Below are 23,031 nucleotides of genomic sequence, written 5' to 3' on the forward strand. Positions count from 1 at the left end.
TCCTGGAGTCGCCGGGGAAAGGCTGGGCGTTGCAGGGCTGCGGCGGGGTGAGGTGCCCTAGCTGCAGGGGCGCTCACTCCTGCCCGGGAGAGTCTGAGAAAGACTCACAGAGTCGGTGAGCCTTGAATTGGCTCTTGCAGGGTAAAGAGGTGTTCATCAGGGAGACTGGGGCCAGGCGGGCACGGGGCCAGCACCCGAGTGCCAGGGTGGGGGCGTGGACGCCGGGCAAGCTGCGGGACTGAGGAGGAGCCCCCCGGCCGCGGCCGCTGGGGGACCCCGCCTTGGTCCCCCTGCTCCCTGGAGGCTTTTACTACACACACACACACACACACACACACACTCTCCTCGATCCCTGTGACCCTCCCCGGGCCGGTGCCCACACGCTTCCCGGAGCAGCCGCGCCCTGGGGGAAACCCCACCCTCTCCTGGGACCGGCCGTAAATCCCGGCTCCCGGAGTTGCGCTGCGCAGTCCCAACTCCCTGCTTCAGGTAATGGAGCCTGCGGACGTTGGTAAGTAAATATGCCCAGCCCACAGTTTTAGAATCTAGACTCCCCTGTGCGCTGTGCGTGCTGCTCGCCCTCTCCTAATGCTGAGTAACCTCTGCGTCTTGCCCTCGGAAGAAACTTGGAAGCAGGACGCCCGGACCGATGCTTCCTGGCCCGTGCAGGTTCCTGGAGAGATGGGAGACGGCTGCCGGAGGGAAGGGCGTGGCCTGGCTGTATTTCGGGTGCCTGGCATAGCTGCCTGCACCTGGGAGGGGGCTGGCGAAGGAACTTGCGGGACTACAAAAGTGGGACAAGTGTGGAAGGAAAAGAAAGGCAGGGGTCGGAATTCATTTAACGGACGGGTATGCGCGCGGCGAGCAGGTGGGATCCGGGGGCGAGTGCGCCTGGACCGGGCATCCCACCTGGCCCCCTTCCTCTAGCGGGTGGGGCTCGTCCTGATCCTCGCCTGCCTCCGCAGTCGCGCCCTTTCCACGGGTGCTTCTGGACTTACGGCGAGTCCAGAATTCTCAGCGGCTGCCTTTTTTGGGAAAAAAAGACAAGTAGGAACAGTAAGGTTTCGGGTCGAACCACCTCGATCGCTCCAAGCAAAATGTCCTGAGAGCTCAGGGCCGCCTGAATCATCTTCTCTTGGCCTTGTCTGCAGGCAAGTTTAAACCCAAACAGACCCTGATTTCCCCGTTGGTGCCAAAGAAAACTCGCGCTTGAAAATGGGGCTGAGCGCAGCGCCACCCGGCGGTTGTCAGGTATTCCTGAGACTGCTTGCCTTAGAACGCAGCGCTCTGTCCCTTTGAAAGATGTGCATGGACGTCGGTTCTTTATGTTTGATACTTTTTCTTAGAATTCGCTTCATATGAGGAGAGAAATGGAATATTTGCACTCCAGGTAGTTGTTCAGTGCCCTAGCGGAACCTTAGCAGTGGCTAGGAAGAATTTGTGTGGATTAACGTTGTTCCTTGCCTTGGAGATTTCTAAGGTAGCCTCAGTTTCCTCTTCTGTACAACTGTGCACTGGCAATGATAATAATACCTATCTTATAGGGAAATGATGAGAGTAAAATGAGATAAGTATGACGTGCTTAACACACCAATAGAAACGGTGAATACTAAATAAACGTGATTGATGTTAAATGATAATGGCAAAGTTGATGACGGGTAGACCCTGCTGTCTGGCCTCAGCGCAACACTTAGGGAACCATAAGAATCCAGCCACTTCATGGCATTGACTACATGTTTACTGTGTTCTAGGAGCTTCAGGATGGTTCATGCTAAGAGCTGGACCCTGAAGAAGCACTTTGTAGGCCACCCTACTAATAGTGACTTTGAATTGAAGACAGTCGAACTCCCACCCTTAAAAAATGGAGGTAAGTCATACTCATTAGATTTAAGTTGGAAGAGACTATATCAGTTTGCCTTTGCTGGATAACAAACTACCTCCACATTTAGTGACTTCAAACAACAATCATTTATTAGTTCACAGTTCTGTGGGTTGGCAGTTTGGGCTGGGTTAAGTTGGTGGGCCTTCTGTAGGTCTCATCTGGGCTAAATGGTTAACTTAGGATGGTCGTCACTCACATGTCATGTAAGCCGGCTTTCTGCTCAGGTGCACGCCTCAGTTCTCCTCTATGTGGCCTTTCTAGCTGGCTGGTTTGAGCTCTTTGTTTTCACTGTGATTTCGTAAATCTAGAGCAGCAGGAATTGGTAAGATCCAATATGCAAGCACTTTTCAAGCCTCTACTTATATCATGTTTGCTAATATGATGTTCATCAAAGCAAGCCCAGATTCAAGGTGTGGCAGTAGACTTGTTGATGGGAGGACGGCAAAGAAGCCCGCACACAGGGATGGGTGGTATCTGTGGCCCTTTTGCAAACGGCCGCAGAGACCTTTTCAAGGCTGTGTGTGTGAAGCCTCAGTGTCATGTTAGAAGATCCCTCTACTTTCCTTGGTAATTGAAACGCATGCTTGGGTGCATTGTTCTTCCTGACTTTGGCCAGCCCATGGGGAGGATTTCCTCTCTGTCCCAGTGAGCCCCACGATGACAATAGGGTAAGAACTGCCTAGCAGCAGTGTGAAGACCTCAGACTATCCCTGTGAGCAGAATATCCCTGCAGAAATTGAAGGGAGAGAAATGGCGACACACCCCATCACGTGTTTGGAGATAAGCTTTGCAGAGCACATGCTAAAGGGTGTCTCTCTAAGGGCTATTTTCAGGTAGGTAAGCTTTGAGAAAAGGGCATGCACTCAAGTAGCATGGCAAAGTTATCGATCCCATCTAGGTTGGGATAGCCAAAACTCAGAACCAAAATTCCAGAGGATGGGTGCATGAGGGTCACTCCAGCAAAATGCATGTATTTTTTAATGCTAACTGAGGCTGGTAATAAAACCCTATGTGAGCCCTGTAACATAGTGGTTACAAATGTGGCCCTGGTCAAGATACTTAACCTAAGCTTAAATAAAATGGAAACAATAACTGTTCAGAACATCGTATGAAATAATCTATGTAAAGCATGGAGTGAGTGCTGAGTAAATAAAAATTTTTAATTTTATTTAAAAATTTTAAAAATAATTTTTACTTTTATTAACTGGACTGAGCCAAAGGTGAGAGCTCTTCTTGGCTCTTCAATAGAAAGCATAGATGAGAGGGCAACCCGGAAGCAGAGAGATTGTCTGTGTTTATTTAGAAGGCCAGAGATAAGGCATCAGGCCAGGGTTTCTAATTGCCTGTGGAATGCTTTATTTTGTAGAGGTCCTGCTGGAAGCTTTGTTCTTCACCGTGGATCCTTATATGAGGTATTATTTTCCTCCAGAAAATTCTTATGTTGTGCATTGGACACTACTTTGACGTGGTCAATCTTTTAAAATATCCAGCTGATTCAAAACGCTGTGACTTCCCCCTGTTCCTCCCAGTAGGATGTCAGTGATGGGATTCACGGATGCTCATCTTTTTCAGGCCAAAGTCTGAGCAGAGCAGTGAGGGATTACACTGGCCCCTTTACTTTACAGCCATCCCCTATCTTCATGTGCACAATTTACCTCTCATTGTTCACCAGAATTCCTTCCCAAAAACTTAAAAGAAGAAAGAAGCCAAGCTCGAATTTCTCCATTTCACTACTGGCAAATAATTTGGGTAGAGAAAGACGCTAAGACTAAAATTAAGTTTTCTTGCCTTTCCTTTACCTATATTCTTTTAATTTAGGTAATCTGCAGTCGACTCAAATGTGTGTACTTAGTAAACAGTTCAGGGAGAGGAGAGAAAAAATGCTTTCACTGGCCACTGACTCAGTAACTTTTTGCCTAGGTAAACAATGCAGCCATCATTCTTTTAAATAATTTTTTTCATAGTTGATTGGTAGAGATTAAAATCTAAAGTGAAAAATATGTTTCCAAATGTTAACTAGCATCCCTTTTTGTGTGTCTAGTGTTTTGGGTAACAAGTACCCAGTGTACCTGGCTTATGTTTTTTTGTTTTGTTTTGTTTTTTTATTAATGTTTATTGGAGTCTAGTTGCTTTACAATGTTGTGTTAGTTTCTACTGCACAGGAAAACGAATCAACCATACATATACATAGATCCTCTCCCTTTTGGGTTTCCCTCCCATTTAGGACACCACAGTGCATTAAGTACAGTTCCCTGTGCTATACAGTATGTTCCCATCAGTTGTCTATTTTATACATAGTATCAATAGTATGTATGTGTCAATCCCAATATCCTAATTCCTCCCACCCCACCCCTTTCCCCCTTGGTATCCATACGTTTGTTCTCTACATCTGTGTCTCTATTTCTGCTTTGCAAATAAGGTCATCTATACCATTTTTCCAGATTCCACATATATGCATTAATATACGATATTTGTTTTTCTCTTTCTGACTTACTTCACTCTGTATGACACTCTCTAGGTCCATCCACATCTCTACAAATGACCCAGTTTCGTTCCTTTTTATGGTTGAGTAATATTCCATTGTATATATGTACCACATCTTCTTTATCCATTCCTCTCTTGATGGACATTTAGGTTGCTTCCAACAGTGGGGGTGGAAGGCAGGTTGCATTGGGTTATCAAGTGAATGGGAAGTGAAGAAACTTGGCTGTTAAAAGAAGAAGAAGAGAGAGAGACGAGGTAGAGATAGGATGAGATTGTAAGAAAGGGACAGTAAGAGAGGAGAATGTTGAGGATTCAAAAGAGAGGAAGGGCTAAGAAATGGAGGGTAGCCTCTGAAGAAGAGAAGAGGCTGGTGTCCAGGTCACCTTGAGCCAGAGGATGAACACCTCTTGCTTAGAGAGAAGAGTGAGTGATGACAGGGACAGATGCTGGACCAGTTGAGAATTCCTCTCTGAGGGCCCATATTTTTTCTTGAGGAGGAGAGACCAATGGCTAAGAGTTCAGATGGAGAGATGTGGTAGGGTATTAAATCACGGAACATGAAACTCAGTACCCCTCTGTGGCCATTAACCATGCAGCATCGGACTCACTGGAAAGGAAAGGGGTTTCCTGTGTCTGAATGTGCTGTCTCTTTCAGGGTTGTGGAAAGTAAAAACTCAGCCTTCCCAATAGGAACTACTGTAGTGGCTCCTTCCGGCTGGACAGCGCACTCCCTTTCTGATGGGAAAAACCTGGAAAAGCTGCTTGCAGAGTGGCCGGACACGTTACCACTGTCTTTGGCTCTGGGAACGGTTGGCATGCCCAGGTGAGTTTCATGGGTTTATTTCACTCGTTTGAATACCTGACATCCTGGTTTTCCAAAATGGTTGGTCCAGAACTTGATCAACGAGAAGAGACTTGAGATGTTCTAGGCTCAGGGGCTGATCAGAAAGGATGATGGGACTAAGAAGGGAAGAAGAGGGGCTAGAGTTAGCCTTGGGACTGAAGGAGAGAGAGGGGAACTCAGGTGCAAAGAGAAAGTGACAGTGAGGAGCAGCGTGGGAGGGAGGGGGCGCATTGTCCCTCTCAAGCCTCTGGTAAATGGCGTGACACAAAGGAACCGGCTCCTTCTGTCCCTGGAAAGGTCTTGGCTTCACCCCTCACTCATGTCTGCCTCCATTTCAGAGTTTAAAAAGGAAAAAGAGTTCAGTGTACCTTGGCCTTTCTGTACTGTCTCTGATACCTCACCTCCTTTCCACATCTGAGTTTCCGGAGGTGTCAGGGGATCTGAAGTTTAAATAACTGAGATGAATCACGGTATAGTTGTACAGTCAGTGTGGTGCAGATTTAAAACACTCAAGTGTCTCTTGGCCTTATCCCTCAGGAAGACTCCTGGTCAGTTCATCCTGTGTCTGCCCTCCAGGGCCCAGCTGCACTTTGCACCTCAAGTTTCCTCTCAGGTCCTGGAGAAGCAAGGTCAGCTGAATTCCCTTTGAAGTCCCCCAAATTTTCCTAGCCTGGAAAGTTTCTCTAAGTAATTTCTCTAAGTTGTGTGATCCTTTTCTTTCTTCATTCCTTCTTCCCACCCTTCCTCCCTCTTTCTTTTCACCCTTTGAAGGACTTCTAAAGAATGAAACGGAAATATGTATATCCCCAAATGATCAGCCTCCAGCAAAACCAGTCCCATACCCCCCAAGTTCATATAACACACAGAATTTGAGCTCCTCAGAACTGCCACAGCCAAGAGACAACATTGTGCAATTAGCGGATGCTTAAGGCACTAAACAGAATGACAGCCCTTTCCGGTCTTTCCTGCCTGCCCATACCCTCTACTAGTGACAGCTCTTCCTCTCCCACTTTGTTATCCCACACATCCTTCTGTAAATGGTGAGCTGGGGGTAGGAGCACGGGGGTGAAGGCAGACATGAGGAAACCAAGGAGCCAGTCTCCCATGACTTAGTTGGAGAGAAAGTAATTGGTAAAATATTAGGAGATTTGAATTCTAAAAACAGAGGATAATGTATTCATTTGTGGGTACATTTCTCATTCACCCATTTCAAGCCCCTAAGGAGTACGCTTTTACTCCAGATAATCAACTTCATACCAGTGGTTCTCAAAGACTGAGGGGGAGGGGTTACATATGCCATGTTTCTAGCCTCCATGAGCAACACACCACCAATTCTTTGAGAATTCCTGCCATTATGCGCCCTTACCAGTGGGATGGGTCAACCCTTCCAGAATGCTGGAACTTCTGCTATAAACTATGAAAGAAGTTGAACTTTGAAACCTAGGGTCTTTCAGCTGTCCAGGCTCCAAAGATTTAACATCCTCCCAAAGTATTGCATTATTTCCTTCAATAGGATCTCTGTCTTCTTGTTAAGCTGGAATAATTCAAGTGTTTTGCTCTCCAACCCGTTGATTCTATCCAGTCCCCCTTCGTCCAAAGCATACCTTTCATTTTCCCTCTAGGATTTCTTTACTGCTGGCTTCTTCATCCTATCTCCATTTTACTTTTAAAAGGAGGTGATGTTTGGGAAAGACCTTGTATATCTTAGGTCAGTATGTCTAACTGAAAGCTGATTTTGCAGATATCTAGACGGGAGATTGGGGGAGGGGGTGTACGGGTTGTCATGGGTGGAATGACCCAATCTGAAAATGTACCTTCTGCTTCTCTTTGGGAGTTAGGCTAACTTGCCTAGCATACTCTGATATCAGCATTCATTAAGGCGGTGGTTCTCAGTTGCTTGCATTCATAAGAATCACCTAGAGTCCTATTAAAATTCATATATCCACATCCCAGTATTTTTGAATCAGTGGGTTTGAGGCAGGGTCTGGGAATCTAAATTTTTAATAAAGCTCCAGGTGATTCTGAGACAAGTGGTGTTCCATCCATCTTTTGAAAACAGTGGGTTAAGGGAATATTAGATATTTGGAGCCTCAGAAAAAGTGCTGTTTGCCTTTCACTGCTTTCCCTTCAATGCCCAACTCTAACAAGCCCTCAAATGTAGTCAAGGCTGAATAAGCTTAAGTCACGCCAACGTGTAGTTTGTTTTACACAGAAATGACTTAATATGAATTGTCTGAAATTTTGCCAGTGGCTTAACAGTCACCGTAATGGGTATAGATTTCATGGGCTCAGACTCAGGGGTGCAAAAATAGAACTTAAAATGTTTCTACTCCTGTACTTCATTTCTATCTCAAGCTGGTGTAGTAAAATAAAACCTCCGTTAAACCAGTGATTTCTCCCATCATTTCAGGTTTAAAACTCATAATTTCCTTTGTCTTCTCCCTAGGGTTGATGCAAAGCTCCCAGGGCTAACACAAACCCAGCAGAGGGGGGACAAATTCTTGCTCTTTTTTTTTTTTTTTAAGGAAATTTTAATGTCATTAACATATATCAAAGGTCATTATTATTTTTTTAAGTATTTGTTTATTTATTTATTTATGGCTGTGTTGGGTCTTCGTTTCTGTGTGAGGGCTTTCTCCAGTTGCGGCGAGCGGGGGCCACTCTTCATCGCGGTGCGCGGGCCTCTCACTATCGCAGCCTCTCTTGCTGCGGAGCACAGGCTCCAGACGCGCAGGCTCAGTAATTGTGGCTCACGGGCCCAGCTGCTCCGCGGCACGTGGGATCTTCCCAGACCAGGGCTCGAACCTGTGTCCCCCACATTGGCAGGCAGATTCTCAACCACTGCTCCACCAGGGAAGCCCAACTTCTTGCTCTTGATCTTAGTTTTGTGTTGGTCCCCGCCTCTCAAAGTGTAACTTTTCTCATTGAGTCCTCAGCCACATCCCCTTCCAAGCTGGAAATCCACTGAAGTGTGGTGGTTTCTTGACCTAATCCCCATTGGTGCTATGTGAGCTGCATCTTTGCAGGCCCACTAGTCGTTTCCCTGCAAGCTAACTTTGGCATCTCACTAGGGATGAGATGGGGAGATTGCAGATGTTCTTTCATACCACTCTGGAGCCGTGGGAAGTTCAAGGTGTTTCTTCCTGGCCCTCTCAGGCCTAGACACCATATACCGTTATATCTGTTTATGGCACCATGATGACATGGAGGCTTTCCCCATGAAGTTCGCCATCTCCCTAGAACTTACAAAGGAATGAGGCATAAGCTCTCTGTTCTTGGATCCCTAAAGTTTAAGGGGGATCTATTTTCCTTCACCCCTGAAACTTCGCCTGAGACTCCCCCCTTCCAGCCACCTCTCTGTTCCCTCCCTAGTTCCCATCATCTTTTTTCCTCTCCTGGAGGTAAAGAAGGAGGAGGTGGACCATTAGTGGCTGGTAATATCCATTTCCTATATTTTCTGTCTTTTACCTGGACCCATGGCACTGAGCTGCCGAGAAGGCCTTCAGGGTATATATAAATGAGATACAAGGGAAAGAAACAAATTTATCCCCATAGCCTTACTTTTCTTCCCTTAGCCTAAAAGCCTGCTCTGGCCGGCTTGACATCTGTGGTGTGCAGGGTGGAGAAACAGTGCTGGTTAACGTGGCCGCAGGAGCAGTGGGCTCCGTTGTGGGGCAGATCGCTAAGCTCAAGGTGTCTTCCTCCGTAACAAACATTTACTCAGCGCCCACAGCATGCCCTGGGAATACAGAGGTGAACACAGCAGACCTTTTGTCGTCTCAGGGAGTTTGGTCTACTAGTCTATTTCGTTGAGAAGCTGGAGATTGGGAATGACTGAGAAACGGGGGGAATGGGGGAAATGGCGCAGCAAAGATGACCTGAACATTGTAATTTGATACCACTGCAGGTCTCAAGTCAGGAATGGCCTCTGCTAGAGTAGTGAATTTGTAAGCAGTAACTATTTTCATAGTTTTTACTGAACATTTCTTGTTACAACTTAATCTCCTTTCTTCATGATTTCCCCCAACAATTAAAAGAGGGACTTGAGATCAGCCAACCAAGAGTCATCACGCACACGGCCCCATTGCAAAAGGCTACTGCAGTCAGCCCAGAGCGGTGGGGCCCCAGCTTGGGAACTAACTCATGGGAGGCACGCAGGGCATGGAAACATTGCCTCTGATCTGGATAGGTGTCTGTGCTCAAGAGATCTGATTTGATGGTAGGGGTACAAGACATCAGGCAGCTCACACATGCTCAGGATGTATCACATAGTGGAAATGTTCCAAGGTGATCTGGTTTGGCTTATCCTTTGCCAGAGGCTGGATGTTGGATTCAGGATCTAGTTTCTAGGGAAACAGGGAGAATACAGATGAGTACAGGACTACAACCAACAGCCCAGGGTTTGGGCTGGTCTCCAGTGCTAATGGGAGCTTGGAATACAAATAAAGAGATGAGGCTGTCATACAGGTTGCAAATTCTGCAGTTAAGGAATTACATTAGTTTTCTAATGTTAAACCATAATAGCATTCTGAAATAATCGTTATTTACCAATGGTGTATTATGAATTTATACTTTTGGATTTGATTTAATAACATTTTATATAGAATTTTTGCATCTATATTCATAGGTGAGTTTGGTTTAAAGTCTTTTGTTTGGAACTTATCAGTGTTTAGCTTTGGGTTATGCTAGACTTACAAAATGAATTAGTAATACTTCCAAAATTCAAATTTTAAATGTTTTATTGAAACTTTAAGGGATTTTTATTTCAAAAATTTGATAGGACGTATTTTTTAATTAGGGAAGAGCCGTCTCTCTCCCTTTTCTTTTTTTTTTTCTGGCTGTGCCATGCAGCATGTGGGATCTTAGTTCCCCAACCAGGGATCAAACCCGTGCCCCCGGCCATGGAAGCGCAGAGTCTTAACCACTGGACCACCAGGGAAGTCCTGATAGGACTCATTCTTAAACCTATTCTTTTAGAAACTCTGTTAGAGACTGCCATGCTAAGAAGTTTGTGCTTAATCCTTCGAGGAATGACATGATTAATTCTGCATTTTAGAGAAATCTTTTTGACCCTGGGAGGAGAATAGTTCATAGGGACACAATACTAGAAAAAAGAAGTCAGATTAGGATGCTCTTACAATAATTCAGATAAAAATTATGATACCCTGACAGTGAAGATGGGACGTCAGAGGCAGATTTTAAGGATATTTGTTGAAAAAGAATAAACACCTGGTGATTGGATGTGGCTAACAGGAGAAAGGAAAGCATCTCCTTTGACCCACATGTTTCAGGTTTGGATAACTGCGTGGTATCACCCACTACAATAAAGAATAGAGGAGGAACAACAGGTAAGAAGCAAGGAAAAAAAAGATTCCATTTTAGACACATTGATTATGAGGCCCCTTAGGCTCTCCAAGTGAAGATTGTTATAGGTCGTTGGAAATACTGATTTGGAACTCAGGAGAGAGGCATGGCTGGAGTTAATAAACAAGGGAATCATCTGCATGAAGGTGAAAGTGAGGTCATAAGAGTAAATGAGATCATCTTATGAGAGTATAAGGTTAGAAGGCAAAAGGACCAAGGATAAGAGATTTTGCAAAATCGTTTTTTCTTGAATCATGAAGGAATGGAAAAAGTATATGGCAGTTGTTTGTACAGATACATGTACGAACCCAAAGGCCTTTCCCCAGTTGGAAGTGAACAGAGGCTGATATTCTGGTCTTCATGATACATTCAGAATAGAAGAGAGCTTCCAGAAGATCTACTCTCTATGTACCAATATAATCTCTAGTCTCAACCTGAAAGTGCTTCTCAGAATGCACTCCAGTTCCTCTATGATTAGGCAGCATCTAGTCCAGTGCTTTGGGCCAAATCACAGAACATGGGGCAGTTACCAGGAGGGCTGTCTTTGATATGAGAGTCCCAGGGCAGAGCCAAAATTATAGTCTAAAGAGTCACTGCACCAAGAGATAGCATGCAAGTCATTGCAAGGGAGAAGAAGCCCCAACATAAAGAAACAGGAGAGTCAAACCAGCAGGTTGAAATGAGATGCAAACCACCTAAACATAGGAGGAATCGGTGGGGTGGTCAGAGGCAAGCTGAAGTTATGGTTGGGTTGTATCATAGGTTAGTTTAGGGACGAATTTCACCTAGGGGGTCTGTTGGCCCATTATATATGTGGCTCAGCACCTAGGAGGGTGTTTTGGAGGAACCTGGCCATTCTAGACTAGGAGGATAGACTTGGCCCATGCTTGTGGTTTATAAATGGTTTCCATTTTTCTCCCCATTTAGGGCTGCAAAGTTGCTGGAGCAGCAAGGTCTGACAGAAGGGTTACCTGCCTTGAAAAGTATGGATTTGATGTTGCCTTTAACTACAAAACAGTAAAGTCTTTGGAAGAAACTTTGCAAAAAGCCTCTCCTGAGGCTGTGATTTTGATAATGTGAGTACAAACTGGACTTAATATCTGATTTACTAGCAAAGCAACAAAGCACTATATGAGGGAATCTACTTCTAGAGTTTCCATCTAAAAATATATGAGGAAAGCACATATGCCTTTTTTAAAAAACAGCTTTATTGAGATATAATTTACCTGTTTAAAGCATAGAACTCTAATTTTTAGTGTATTCACAGAATTGTACAACCCTTGCCACAATTTTAGAACATTTTCATCACCCTGAAAAGAAATGCTTGTATTCATTAGCAGTCACTCCCCTTTGTCCCCCCAAAAGTGATATTTTGTGACTGGCTTCTTACATTTAGCATGTTTTCAAGGTTTTATGATCTGTCATTTTGATTGTGGCTATCCTAGTGAGTTTGAAGTGATATTTTGTTGTGGTTTTGATTTGCAGTTCTCCAATGGCTAATGATGTTGAGCATCTTTTCATGTGCTTATTGGCCATTTGTATGTCTTCTTTGGAGAAATGTTTGCTCAAGTCCTTCGACCATTTTCAGTTGGGTTATTTGTTGAGTTGTCAGAGTTCTTTATATATTCTGGACCCAAGTCCCTTATCAGATACAGTCAATTCTCAGTATTCCTGGTTGTTATGTTCTATAAAGTCACCACAAACACTGAACCATTGCTCCTACTGGAAGTGTGCACACACATGCACATATCTTACATAGATTACAATCTTAAGTCCTTCCTGTAGCTTCTCTTTTCTTTATTTCAAAAGAGAAAAATGTTGTTTAAAAGTGTTAAGTAACTTGTCTGAGGCTGCCCCAGGACTAATCCTCCCACAGTTGGGATTCATACTCCATTCAGCTGGCCCCAGAGCTGGAGCTTCTTGAACCACTCTACACTGCCCCCTACTGTCTTCATCCTCTGGTAATCTCTGGAATGAGAGCTGAAAAAAGAAGGCAGACCCTTGGCCTTTTTTGACCTTAGCTGGGAACTTTGTGTCTCTTTTGCCACTAGCCACTCTGTGTATGTCTGCAAATGACCAGGGAAAGCTCTATGAGTATTGATTTTGGGGTTATAAATAAATTTTAGCAAGTCGTCCAATTCTCAAATACGGAATATACTTATAATGAGGATCATTAGTAATAATATCTCCTGTATAGGGTTTGCAAATATTTTCTCTTATTCTGAGTTGCTTTCACTTTCCTTTTTTTTTCTTCCACTTTCTTGATGGTGTCCTTTGAAACACAAAAGTTTTAAATTTTTCATGAAGTCCAATTTATTTTTTCTTTTGTTGCTTAGGCTTTTGGTGTCATGTCTAAGAAGGCTTTGCCTTATCCAAGGTCACAAAGGTTTACTCCTATGGTTTTTTCCTAAGAGTTTTATCATTTTAGCTCTTACATTTAGGTCTATGACACGTTTTAAGTTAATTTTTGTGTATCGTGTAAGGAAGGAGTCCTATTTCATTCTTTTCCGTGTGGATGTCAGTTGTTCTGCACCATTTGTTAAAAAGACTGTTTTTTCCCCTGTTGAATTGTTTTGGCACTCTTGTCAAAAATCAATTGACTATAAACGTAAGGGCTTATTTTGGACTCTCAATTTAGTACTATTGATCTATATTTCCGTTCTCACACTGTCTTGATTGATACAGCTTTGTAGTAAGTTTTGAGATCAGAAAATGTGAGTCCTCCAACTTTGTTCTTGATATGGCTTCTGAGTTATTTTTCCATAGTTTTAGATAAGGCAATGAGATTATTGAACTGATCAAAAAACCCCAAATTATAGTGAAGTAAAATTTATAAGTTATACAAGGTATATTTCTACAGTCAAATGAAAATGCCTAGTTTCTAATGTCTTTTTCCAACTGCAATTTTCTGCCCTGCGGTGCTAATTTAATCAGTGTTATTGCTGCTAAAACAAGTATTGTGAAATGATCATTGTGAGTTAATGATTTTCCTGAATCTTCTAGGGTTTAGATTATTTAAAGGTTTTGGTTTTTTGTTTCCCTGTCTGTTTAGGTGGGTGTAGAGTTTTCCAACGTTGTTATCCCCCAGATTAAGAAATTTGGAAGAATTGCTATACGTGGACCCATCTCCACATATAACAGAACTGGCCCCCTTCTCCCAGGTAATGAGCTCACGCACATGATCACAGGTGTAGAAAGATGGGACAAGGAGGAGATTCACAGATATGGTATAGGCCAGTGACTATCAAAGTATTTAAAAGATTTCCTAATATTCTTGATGAAATAGTATTTATTAAACTAAAAATATATAATTGTGTGTATTTGTGCTAAATCAGCTTATACTGGATTTTGACATAGAGAAATAACAGGAGCTGAAAATATGGAAGAAACAGAGTTATTAAAAGTTTTAGTTTTTTACCTACTGTTTTCTGCAAAGTTGTAAAAAGCCATGATTTGATTTAGAAATAGAACACGTTGTCCTGACTGGTAATAACTTCGGGTTCTTCAGGATATTCGGGATGTGCTGGAGGTTTGGGGGTGGGTAGACGGTGGCTTAATGTGGGTGAAGGGAAAACAGGCTGCCATTTCCTTCAGACAGTAGTGGGCAGAGTTTCCTGCAGCAGCACCAAACTGACAATTTCCACTACAAGGGAAAGGAGCATGCATTTTCTCTCCATCCCTAGAATGTCCTTGTTTTGCTTCTCCTGTGCCCTGCCATGCCCTCCATCCCCCGCTTCTCCACTCTCTTATGCTGAGACCTTCTCCTCCCACCTCCATGCTCAAATAAGTCCAAAAGCAGTATCAACTAGAGAACTATATTCATTAAATCTCAATTTTCTAAGAGATGTCGTATAGGCCTCTTATTTTACAGATGGGGAGATGGATGGCCAAAAGGACCAGAGACTCTTTCAATCCTATTAGCGACAGACTCAGAATAAAAGCAGATCTTCTGAACTCCTCATACAGAGTCCTTTCTGCTACAAATGATTCTGTGCTGTTGGTGAGATTACAGATTTACCTGTGGTCTAAAAATTTTTAAAAAGGAGAAAGAAGAACAAAAAGGAATCTTCCAGATTACCATCAGGATCCAGGCAACCACAAATAAATGATGGGCTTCACTCGTGGGAATGAAACCTTACAACCCTGCTAGTTAACAACACCTCGGCTGCACTGAGACAGGTGGGTGGGAGTGGAAGAGGCTGAGGAAGGACCACTTGTAGATTCCCTGCTGGGTTGTGAAAAATCAAAGACGCTACTTTCTCCAAGAAGGACACTCCAGGTGCACCTGGCAATCTTATTAGGGGCTTTCCCCCCCCCCCCCATATTTTTCTAATTGATGCTAAGCTAGAGTCCTGGGAAATCTTCCTGCCAATTGAGCAGAGGTCCAGGATGCATTTTCCTGACCACAGCCAAATATTTTGGATACAGTAACTTGATCTAGGCTTTTAAGCAATTAGTCTTTGCAAGTTCAGCGGCTCAGGTCTCAGGTCTTTGAGACCTGTCTGGCCTTGTGGACAAGCTGGCCTTGTCCATTCTATTTTAATCAAGTGAGATTCTGCTCTGCCTCTGATCTCCAGAAATTCTAACATATTTCACTGTTAGGAGAGCTCGGAGGCAAGTAATTGTTTCCCCCAGCTTTCATGCCACATTTGTTTTCCACTCACAATAAAGAAACCACATCCCCATCAGCGTGGACAATCCCAGAAACAGCATTTCATCCTCTTCCAAGATGAGAAAATGAGGACTCCACTTCTTAACCCAAGAGAAATATGGCTGGGGTGAGTCTTGCGGAGAAGCACTCTTTCTGCAAGACTAATCTAGCGTTTGGATGTGTCCCTCTCGTGTCTCACTCATCTTGCATCAGTTTCTTTTGGTTCAGGACAAAGCCCTACTTTTCTTTCTTTATCTCTTTTTTTTTTTTTTTTTTTTTGGCTGCTTTGGGTCTTCATTGCTGCAGGCGGGCTTTCTCTAGTTGTGGCAAGCGGGGGCTACTCTTCTTTGCGGTGCGTGGGCTTCTCATTGCAGTGGCTTCTCTTGTTACGGAGCATGGGCTCTAGGCGCGCAGGCTTCAGTAGTTGCAGTGTGCGGGCTCAGTAGTTGTGGCTTGCAGGCTCTAGAGTGCAGGCTCAGTAGTTGTGGCACACAGGATTAGTTGCTCCGTGGCATGTGGGATCTTACTGGACCAGGGATCGAACCCGTGTCCCCTGCATTGGCAGGTGGATTCTTAACCACTGTGCCACCAGGGAAGTCCCAAAGCCCTACTTTTCTGACTGTTGACATTACTTTCTTAAAAGTAGCAAGTGGGAACTTTAGGCCTGAGTAATGCCAGTTAAGAAGGATGCTGAAGCTAGATTCTGCCAGTCATCTGGGCTCTTCTGGCCCTGATATTCCCCAGGCATTTTCACCTGACTTCCTGGGACTTGTAAGACTATGCTCAGGTGTCATTCCCTCAGTTTCTGGTCACTTAGGATCCTTGGGAAAATAAACCAGGCAACCAATATGACCTTTTCTCTCACGCACAGAAGAGTACTATCTTTTTTACGGGCTGCAGGGTAGCCCCGTGCTTTTTCTACGCTGGTGGTTCTCAAAGTGTGGGCCCCAGACCAACAGCATCACCGTCTCCTGGGGACTCGTTAGAAATACAAATCCTTGGGGCCCACTCCATCTCCACAGTCAGAAGTTGAGTGAGGGGCCCAGCAATCGCTTTTCACAGGCTCTCGACGTTATTCTGACACTTATGAAAGTGTGAGACCCACTGTTTCAGGCTAACTCTTGGTATCTTGAAATGGCGAGGGCAGGGGCAGGTGTGGGATTTGCTGAGCCCCTTGATCTATTCTCTTACTGGCTTGTAGGCCAGGGTTGGACACTAGTTGTTTTGCATCCGCTTTGAGAACAGAACAGAAATTGATAGATTTACGCCATAAAATGACTGTATTAAGCCATAAAGAAGAACATGCTAAGTATTGTGAATATCAGGGTATTCACCCTTGAGTAGCACAGAAGCGTTTCACATGTTATCTTCAGGACCTCTTTCTGTTCCCTAGAACTGTTTGGGAAGTTTTTGGTGGACCTTGCTTCTGGCAGGTGAGGGGTGAACAGTTCCTGGCTGCCTGGCCTGTACAAGGACTCCGTGTGTGTGTCGGTTTCCCATGGCTGCTCTAGCTCTTACCACAAACTTAGTGGCTTAAAACAGCACAAATGTATTGTCTTACAGTTCTAGAGGTCAGAAGTCTAAAATGGGTCGGCAGGGCTGCATTCCTTCTGAAGGCTCAAGAAGAGACTCGTTTCCTTGCCTTTTCCAGTGCTAGAGGCCGCCTGCTTTCCTCCACTCATACTCCCTTTCTCCACCTTCAAAGCCGGCAGCACTGCATCTCCAAATCTCCCTCTCTCTCTCGTGCTCTGATCTCTGCTTCCATCATCACATATTTTTTCCCGACTCCAATTTTTCTGCATCCCTCTTTCCCTTACAAGGACCCTTGTGTGGGCCTACCTGTATAATACAGAATAATCTCCCCATCTGAAGGTTCTTAACTTAGTCATATCTGCAAAGTCCCTTTTGCCACGTAAGGTAACATATTCACAGGCTCTGGGAATCAGGATGTGGACGTCTTTGGGGGCCATTATTCTGCCTACCACAGAGTGCACGTTGATTTGTGGGCAGTCCCGTGGGTCAGAAAGAGTGGAGGAAACAGAAGGGAGGGCACTGGGAGAACTCTGACATGCCTTGTACCGCTTGCGTTTTCACCACGGCCACCTGCCTGGACCCTGGTGCCCAAATGTGCCCTCCTCTTCACAGGCCCACCCCAGAGGCCATCATCTTTAAGGAGCTTCACTTCGAAGGCTTCCCCGTCTACCGCTGGCAAGGAGAAGTCCGCCAGAGGCTCTGAAAGACTTGCTGACAGGGGTCTCAGAGGTGACAGGCTCCAGAGCCACTCCTCCACCAGATCCCCTTCCCTTTGGATGCTGCAGATTTCATTTCCACTGGGAATATGGGTTCATCTCACTGCTCCCCCTTTTATAACAAAATACCTGGAAGTCTTGTCTGCACTCACCGTCTGCAGTCCCTCTTTCCATTCTTTCTTAAACCCGCCTATCGGGTTTTGCACTGTTGCCCTTCCACCGACACAGCTTTTGTCAAGGTCGCCGATGCCCCTCACACCGTGAACGCCAGTCGTCGGCTCGTAGCATCATTTGGCTGTGGGGAGTGTTTGACAGAGGGCATCACTCCCTCCCTCCTTCCTTTGGCTTCCCTTGGCTCTTGGTTTTCCTCACTGATTGGTCCTCCTCAGACTCCTCTGCTAGCTTCTTTTCTTCTCTCCAAATTAACAACACTGTCCCCATGCATGGTCCCTGGGCCTCTTTTCTCCTCTGTCCACTCTCTCTCAGCCCTTCGTTATCTCATCCACGCTCTTGCTTTTAAATATCATCAGTATGCTGACAGCTCCCAACTGTCTGTCTCCAGCCCAGATCTCTCCCCTGAGCTCTAGACTGTTCAACAGCCGTGCTTGGATGTGCAATACACTTCTCCATCTCTGTCTTAAAGTGTTAAAAACCAAAAATGTCTTGATCTTTCCTGCCAAACTTGCTCTATATATAGACCGCACCGTCTCAGTTATGACAACCTTTTTAGTTGCTCAATTCAAAAACGCTGAAATTATCTTTGATTCCTTTCTTTCTCTCATATCCGTGTCTAATCTGTCGGGAAATTCTGGTGGCCCAACCTCGGAGATACATTCAGAATCTGCCCTGTTTCCCCTCCTCCACCGCCACCATCCTGGTCTCGGCCACCGTCTCGTCTGGCCCGGATGTTGTGGTGGCCTCTAATCTGCTCTCCCACTTTTTCACCCCTGCAGACAATTCCCAACACAGCAGCCAGAGCGATCTTTTAAAGCATAAATCACACCAAGTCATCTTACGCTCAAAACCCTGCAAAGCTCCCCATTTCACTTAGAATAAACCCTGCAAGGCTGGACACTATCTGGCCTCCGTTACCTCTCTAATTTCATTTCTTACTGTCTCTCCCCACACCCCTCCACTTCTCTGTAATTGCTTACTTAATTCCTATCCCCTCCTTCAAGTTTTTGCTGAAAACTGCCTTCTGAATGAGGAAGCTTTGAACACGGCCCTATTTTATATTGCAATCCCCCTCCACTGGTTGATCCTCTTTATCTTACTTTGATCCATAGCAATTATCATCTTTTAACATAATATACACTATAATTCACTTATTTATTATACTTATTATCTGTCTCCCTCCCATGAGAATGTAACCTCCACGAGGGCAGCAATATTCACGCATTTTGTTTTCTGATGTGTCCACACCACCCAGAATAGTCTGAATAGGCACTAGATGAACATTGTTGAGATGAATGAGTGTTAGAGGGGCGAATATTTTGCCATGGCTCTTCCAGGTCCTAGAGTGGAGTCGTCTTATAGCCATGCCTTACAGATCCAGAGGAAGAATCCAATCGCTTTGTCCTGAGCTGTGATCATTTTCCCACCTTACGCCATGTAGAGTTTTAGTCAACAGAAATCTGAATAACCGAGGTGGCATTATTTTTGTTTCCCAGGAGAAAAGTGGTACCATACTTCCTAACTCCTGGCTTCCTGATCATTTCCAAATTCAAAGACATAGACTGCTCCCCTGGCATCCCCTGGAGCTTGGCATTCTTCCCAGCCTAACACTCTCCGAGTGCTGGGCTGGGCTCTTTCCAGGGAGCTGGGAAGAGTGGGATGCTTTTAGAGTTCCCAGTGTGTAGCCTCTTTGTCCCTGTTGGTAAAATCAAACATGATCACAGCTGACAGCAGACACCACTGTGCTGGTGTCCCAAATGCTTTCTTCCTACAAAGTGAACCTAATTATAATTTTGTTCTAAGTAACTAGTGAATTGGTTTCATTTCTCTCTCATCTACTTATTTCTTTCTCATCCCTCCCCCTTTTTTTAATACACTTTTTATTTTAGAATAGTTTTAGAGTTACAGAAAAATTCCTGAGAGTACAGAGAGTTCCCATATACCCTGTATTCTATTATATCCTAATTTCCCATATTATTAACATTTTATATTAGTATTCATCCTCTACTTTTAACCTCTAAACTTTTGATTATAGCTTTTGACCCTTTCCAGGTTCTTGGCCTCTTCAAGAACAGGAATGAGCTGGGGCTTTCTATTGATAGTTAAGTGTTCAAATCCCAGCTTCCCTACATACTAGTTGAGTGACCTCAAGCAAATAAATAGTCCCTCCATAAATCCATAAAGGATGCTAAACCATCACTGGATACATTAGGGAAAAATAGTATAAGGTAACTTAGGTCTCCACATAAGACCTCTTTAAAATAATGTGAGAATGTGAATTAGTTCTGTTTAGTAGACTGTGCCTTGTAGAAAAAAGAGAAATGAAAATCCTTCTTCACTAAATGAACTCTTCCCTCCCACACTGCTAAATGAATGTTAAACATGTATTGAACAAATCTTGGCTTGAAGGGAAGACATATTATTAGACTGCCGTCGTATTTACATTTCCTGAACAGGTTCTGCCTCTTCAGGGGTCAAATAGAGGTAATGATGCTACAGCATTGGGCTACTGGAAAGATGAACACAGATGATACCCTGCAAGGATGTCCCCTGCTCCATCTGCGTCCACCTCTTCTGAGATCATTACATTATTAAATTTTTCTGTTCAGTTTACTTAGAAATTAGTTAATTGCTTCCTTGTGACATTTCTCGTATTGTTATACTGTGATCTGACGCCTATTATTAAACTCTTATGTGTACTGTAATCTGTTACATACACTGTGTATGTGGGTCATGCCCCCCAAATGACTATAAGTTCAAAGAGGATAGGGTCTCCACTTCCTAGTTCCAAGTTTCCCATGATGTACTGATAAATTTGTTGCTACAATGAGTATATAATTTAGAATATAAAATTAATCTATTATATTTGTTGTTGTTTTGATACAGGGTAAAATCCAGTACCATGAACACATCACTGAAGGATTTGAAAACATGCCAGCTGCATTTATGGGAATGCTGAAAGGAGAGAATTTGGGGAAGCAATAGTGAAAGCATGAACAAAAATGACACATGGAATCTAGAAATCATTTGGATGATTACTTAGTTTCTTTATAATCATTTAGTAAAAGGTACGCTGTCTTCATGATCTAAAAAACATTAATTGTAATGCATTTGATCTACCTAATAAAATACATTTAAGTGGAATATAATTAGCAAGAGAGAGTGAAAATTTCATATTGAACAATGGCCAAGTGAACTTACTGTCTGCTATAGTTCCCTCAGGGTTATGGTAGAAAATAATGGCTCTCGAGTCCAAAAGTTTACTGCTTCTGTGACCTTGAACTTCTGATTTTTCATCTGTAAAGTGAGGACAGTAACATCTGCTTCACATACATATTATACATTTGTTTAAAACACCAGCATAACACGTGGCATATATTAGGTACTCAGTAAGCGTTAGCTACCTCCCTGCAGAAATCAGTGAATTTGAAGTGAAGATCACCACCCCTATGGCTTATGGTTACACAAGGAGAAATAACCATTGCTGATGTACACGGACTCAGGGGAGCCCCCATTGGTCCTCTGCGGGCAGGTCTAACGTGGCAGACCAAGGAAGGAATCTATCGCTTACAACAGCTACAAAAAAAGATAACATATGGGAATCTTTATAAGCCAACAAAAATGTGAGAGATTATTATGAAGAAAGCTTTGAAACATGACTGAGGAACACAAAAGAAGACTGAACATATGGAAGTTACCATGCTCTTGGACTGGGAGATTCAGTATCATGAAATGTCAGTTCTGTTGATCAATTCTGCTACCAAATAGAGGAGGGATCAAATTGGAGTACAAGGAAAAAATAAGAGAAGAAAGTGTGCGATTGTGTGTGTGTGTGTGTATAAAACCTCTGGAAAGATGTAATAACCCAGGGACAAGAACTGAGGTGTGCCTGAAGGATGGGGGATAAGAGAAAAACTACACTTTTGTGCTTTTTGAATTCTGAATCTAATGAACAAATTTATTCACTATTACAAATGCAATTAAAAAAATTAAAGTCCCTGTGCTTCTGTGTCCCCTTCCCATATGGGGGAAATAACATATGCATGAGAAAAAACTCAGGAAAAGGTGGGGTCACCCCTAAGGCTGGGCGCCCCCTGGTGTTTTTACCTCTCGAACTTGTCCACAAGTTTGAGCCTCCAGCAGCGTGTCAGCTCCAGGTGAAGGGTTCCTGCCCCGGCACTGGGTCCCGTGGTGGGTTCTGTTCTAGGGCTTCTACCCCAGTAGCTTGTGACTCTCAGTATCTGTCCGACTCTCCCACTCTGGGGGCAGTGGTTTTCCCCGTGACCTAAGGTCTCTGGCTTGATCTCAAAAGAGTTGTTGATTTTTTTATGCTCAATGTTTTTCTTGTTGTTAGGACAGACTGATGACACCCAAACGCAATACATGCTGGACCAGAAACCAGAAGTCAAGAGCATGTGTGTATATATATACATACACACATATATATATTATAAATATATATATATTGTTTTTTTTTTTTTTTGGCCTCCCTGTGTGGCTTGCTGGATCTTAGTTCCTCGACCAGGGATTGAACCCATGCCCTGGCAGTGAAACTGCAGAGTCCTAACCACTGGACTGCCAGTGAATTCCCAAGAGGATATATTTTAAATTTTGATAATACTTACCATTTTTTCTTTGATGGTTAAGTGCTTTTAGTCTTTCACCTAAGAAATCTTTGCCTATCTGTAGGTCATGAAATTTTGCTCCCATATTTTTATTCTGTAAGTTTTACCCTTTTAGCTTTTATGTTAGATCTGTGATGGAGCAATAGGGGATTGGGATTGACTGCAAAGGGGCAAAAGAGAATTTTCTGGGGTGATTTCAATGTTCTGTTGGGATGGGGATGACATAAGGGTAGACATTTGTCAAAACTCATTAAACAGTATATTTAAATGCATGCATCTTATTGTAAATAAATTGTACTTCAATAAAGTTAACTTTTAAAAAGAAGAAAAATAGGTCCAATACAAAATTTAGGCCACAAAACAGGAGCTTCCTTGCTCCCAAAGTGCTATGGACTCCTGGATTACTTGTAGGGAGAAAGAAGTACAATAAACAGCCAAAGAAAGGCCAACATCTGTAGGATCCACAATCACACGTTACATTCTTTGTGGAGAAGCCTCCCAAGCGGGCACTGATATATTTCACCTTAAGAGGAGACAGGAAGAACAAAGATCTTCATGTTTCCCCCATGCCCATCTAAATCTCTTTCCAGAACTTATTTTGGGCCCAACAGTAAGATAGGTATCCATCTTTATTTTTTCCAAGAGACAAGCTAGTTTTTCATATGCCACTTATGGAATATTCCATCTTTCCTTTACAATCTATTAATAGATAACATGGTTCCACATCTAGACTCGTCTGTTCGTTTTTTCCATTACAT

The 23,031-nt window shown here is 43.7% G+C and overlaps 1 protein-coding gene across 1 annotated transcript; it reads left to right on the forward strand.

Moving 5' to 3' along the window:
- Nucleotides 1-23: 23 nt before the first annotated feature.
- PTGR1 (prostaglandin reductase 1) lies at nt 24-21,645 on the forward strand. The gene is given in 12 exon segments (XM_082469273.1): nt 24-511; nt 1,752-1,867; nt 3,249-3,294; nt 5,022-5,189; nt 8,786-8,903; nt 11,502-11,628; nt 11,631-11,650; nt 13,627-13,726; nt 13,729-13,735; nt 17,371-17,450; nt 17,453-17,487; nt 20,535-21,645. Coding segments are annotated over 11 exon segments (906 nt in total). The 5' UTR covers nt 24-511; nt 1,752-1,761; the 3' UTR covers nt 20,634-21,645.
- Nucleotides 21,646-23,031: the final 1,386 nt, after the last annotated feature.

This window comes from Balaenoptera physalus, assembly GCF_965194825.1.
Source record: "Balaenoptera physalus genome assembly, chromosome: 7".
NCBI classification, from domain to species: domain Eukaryota; kingdom Metazoa; phylum Chordata; class Mammalia; order Artiodactyla; family Balaenopteridae; genus Balaenoptera; species Balaenoptera physalus.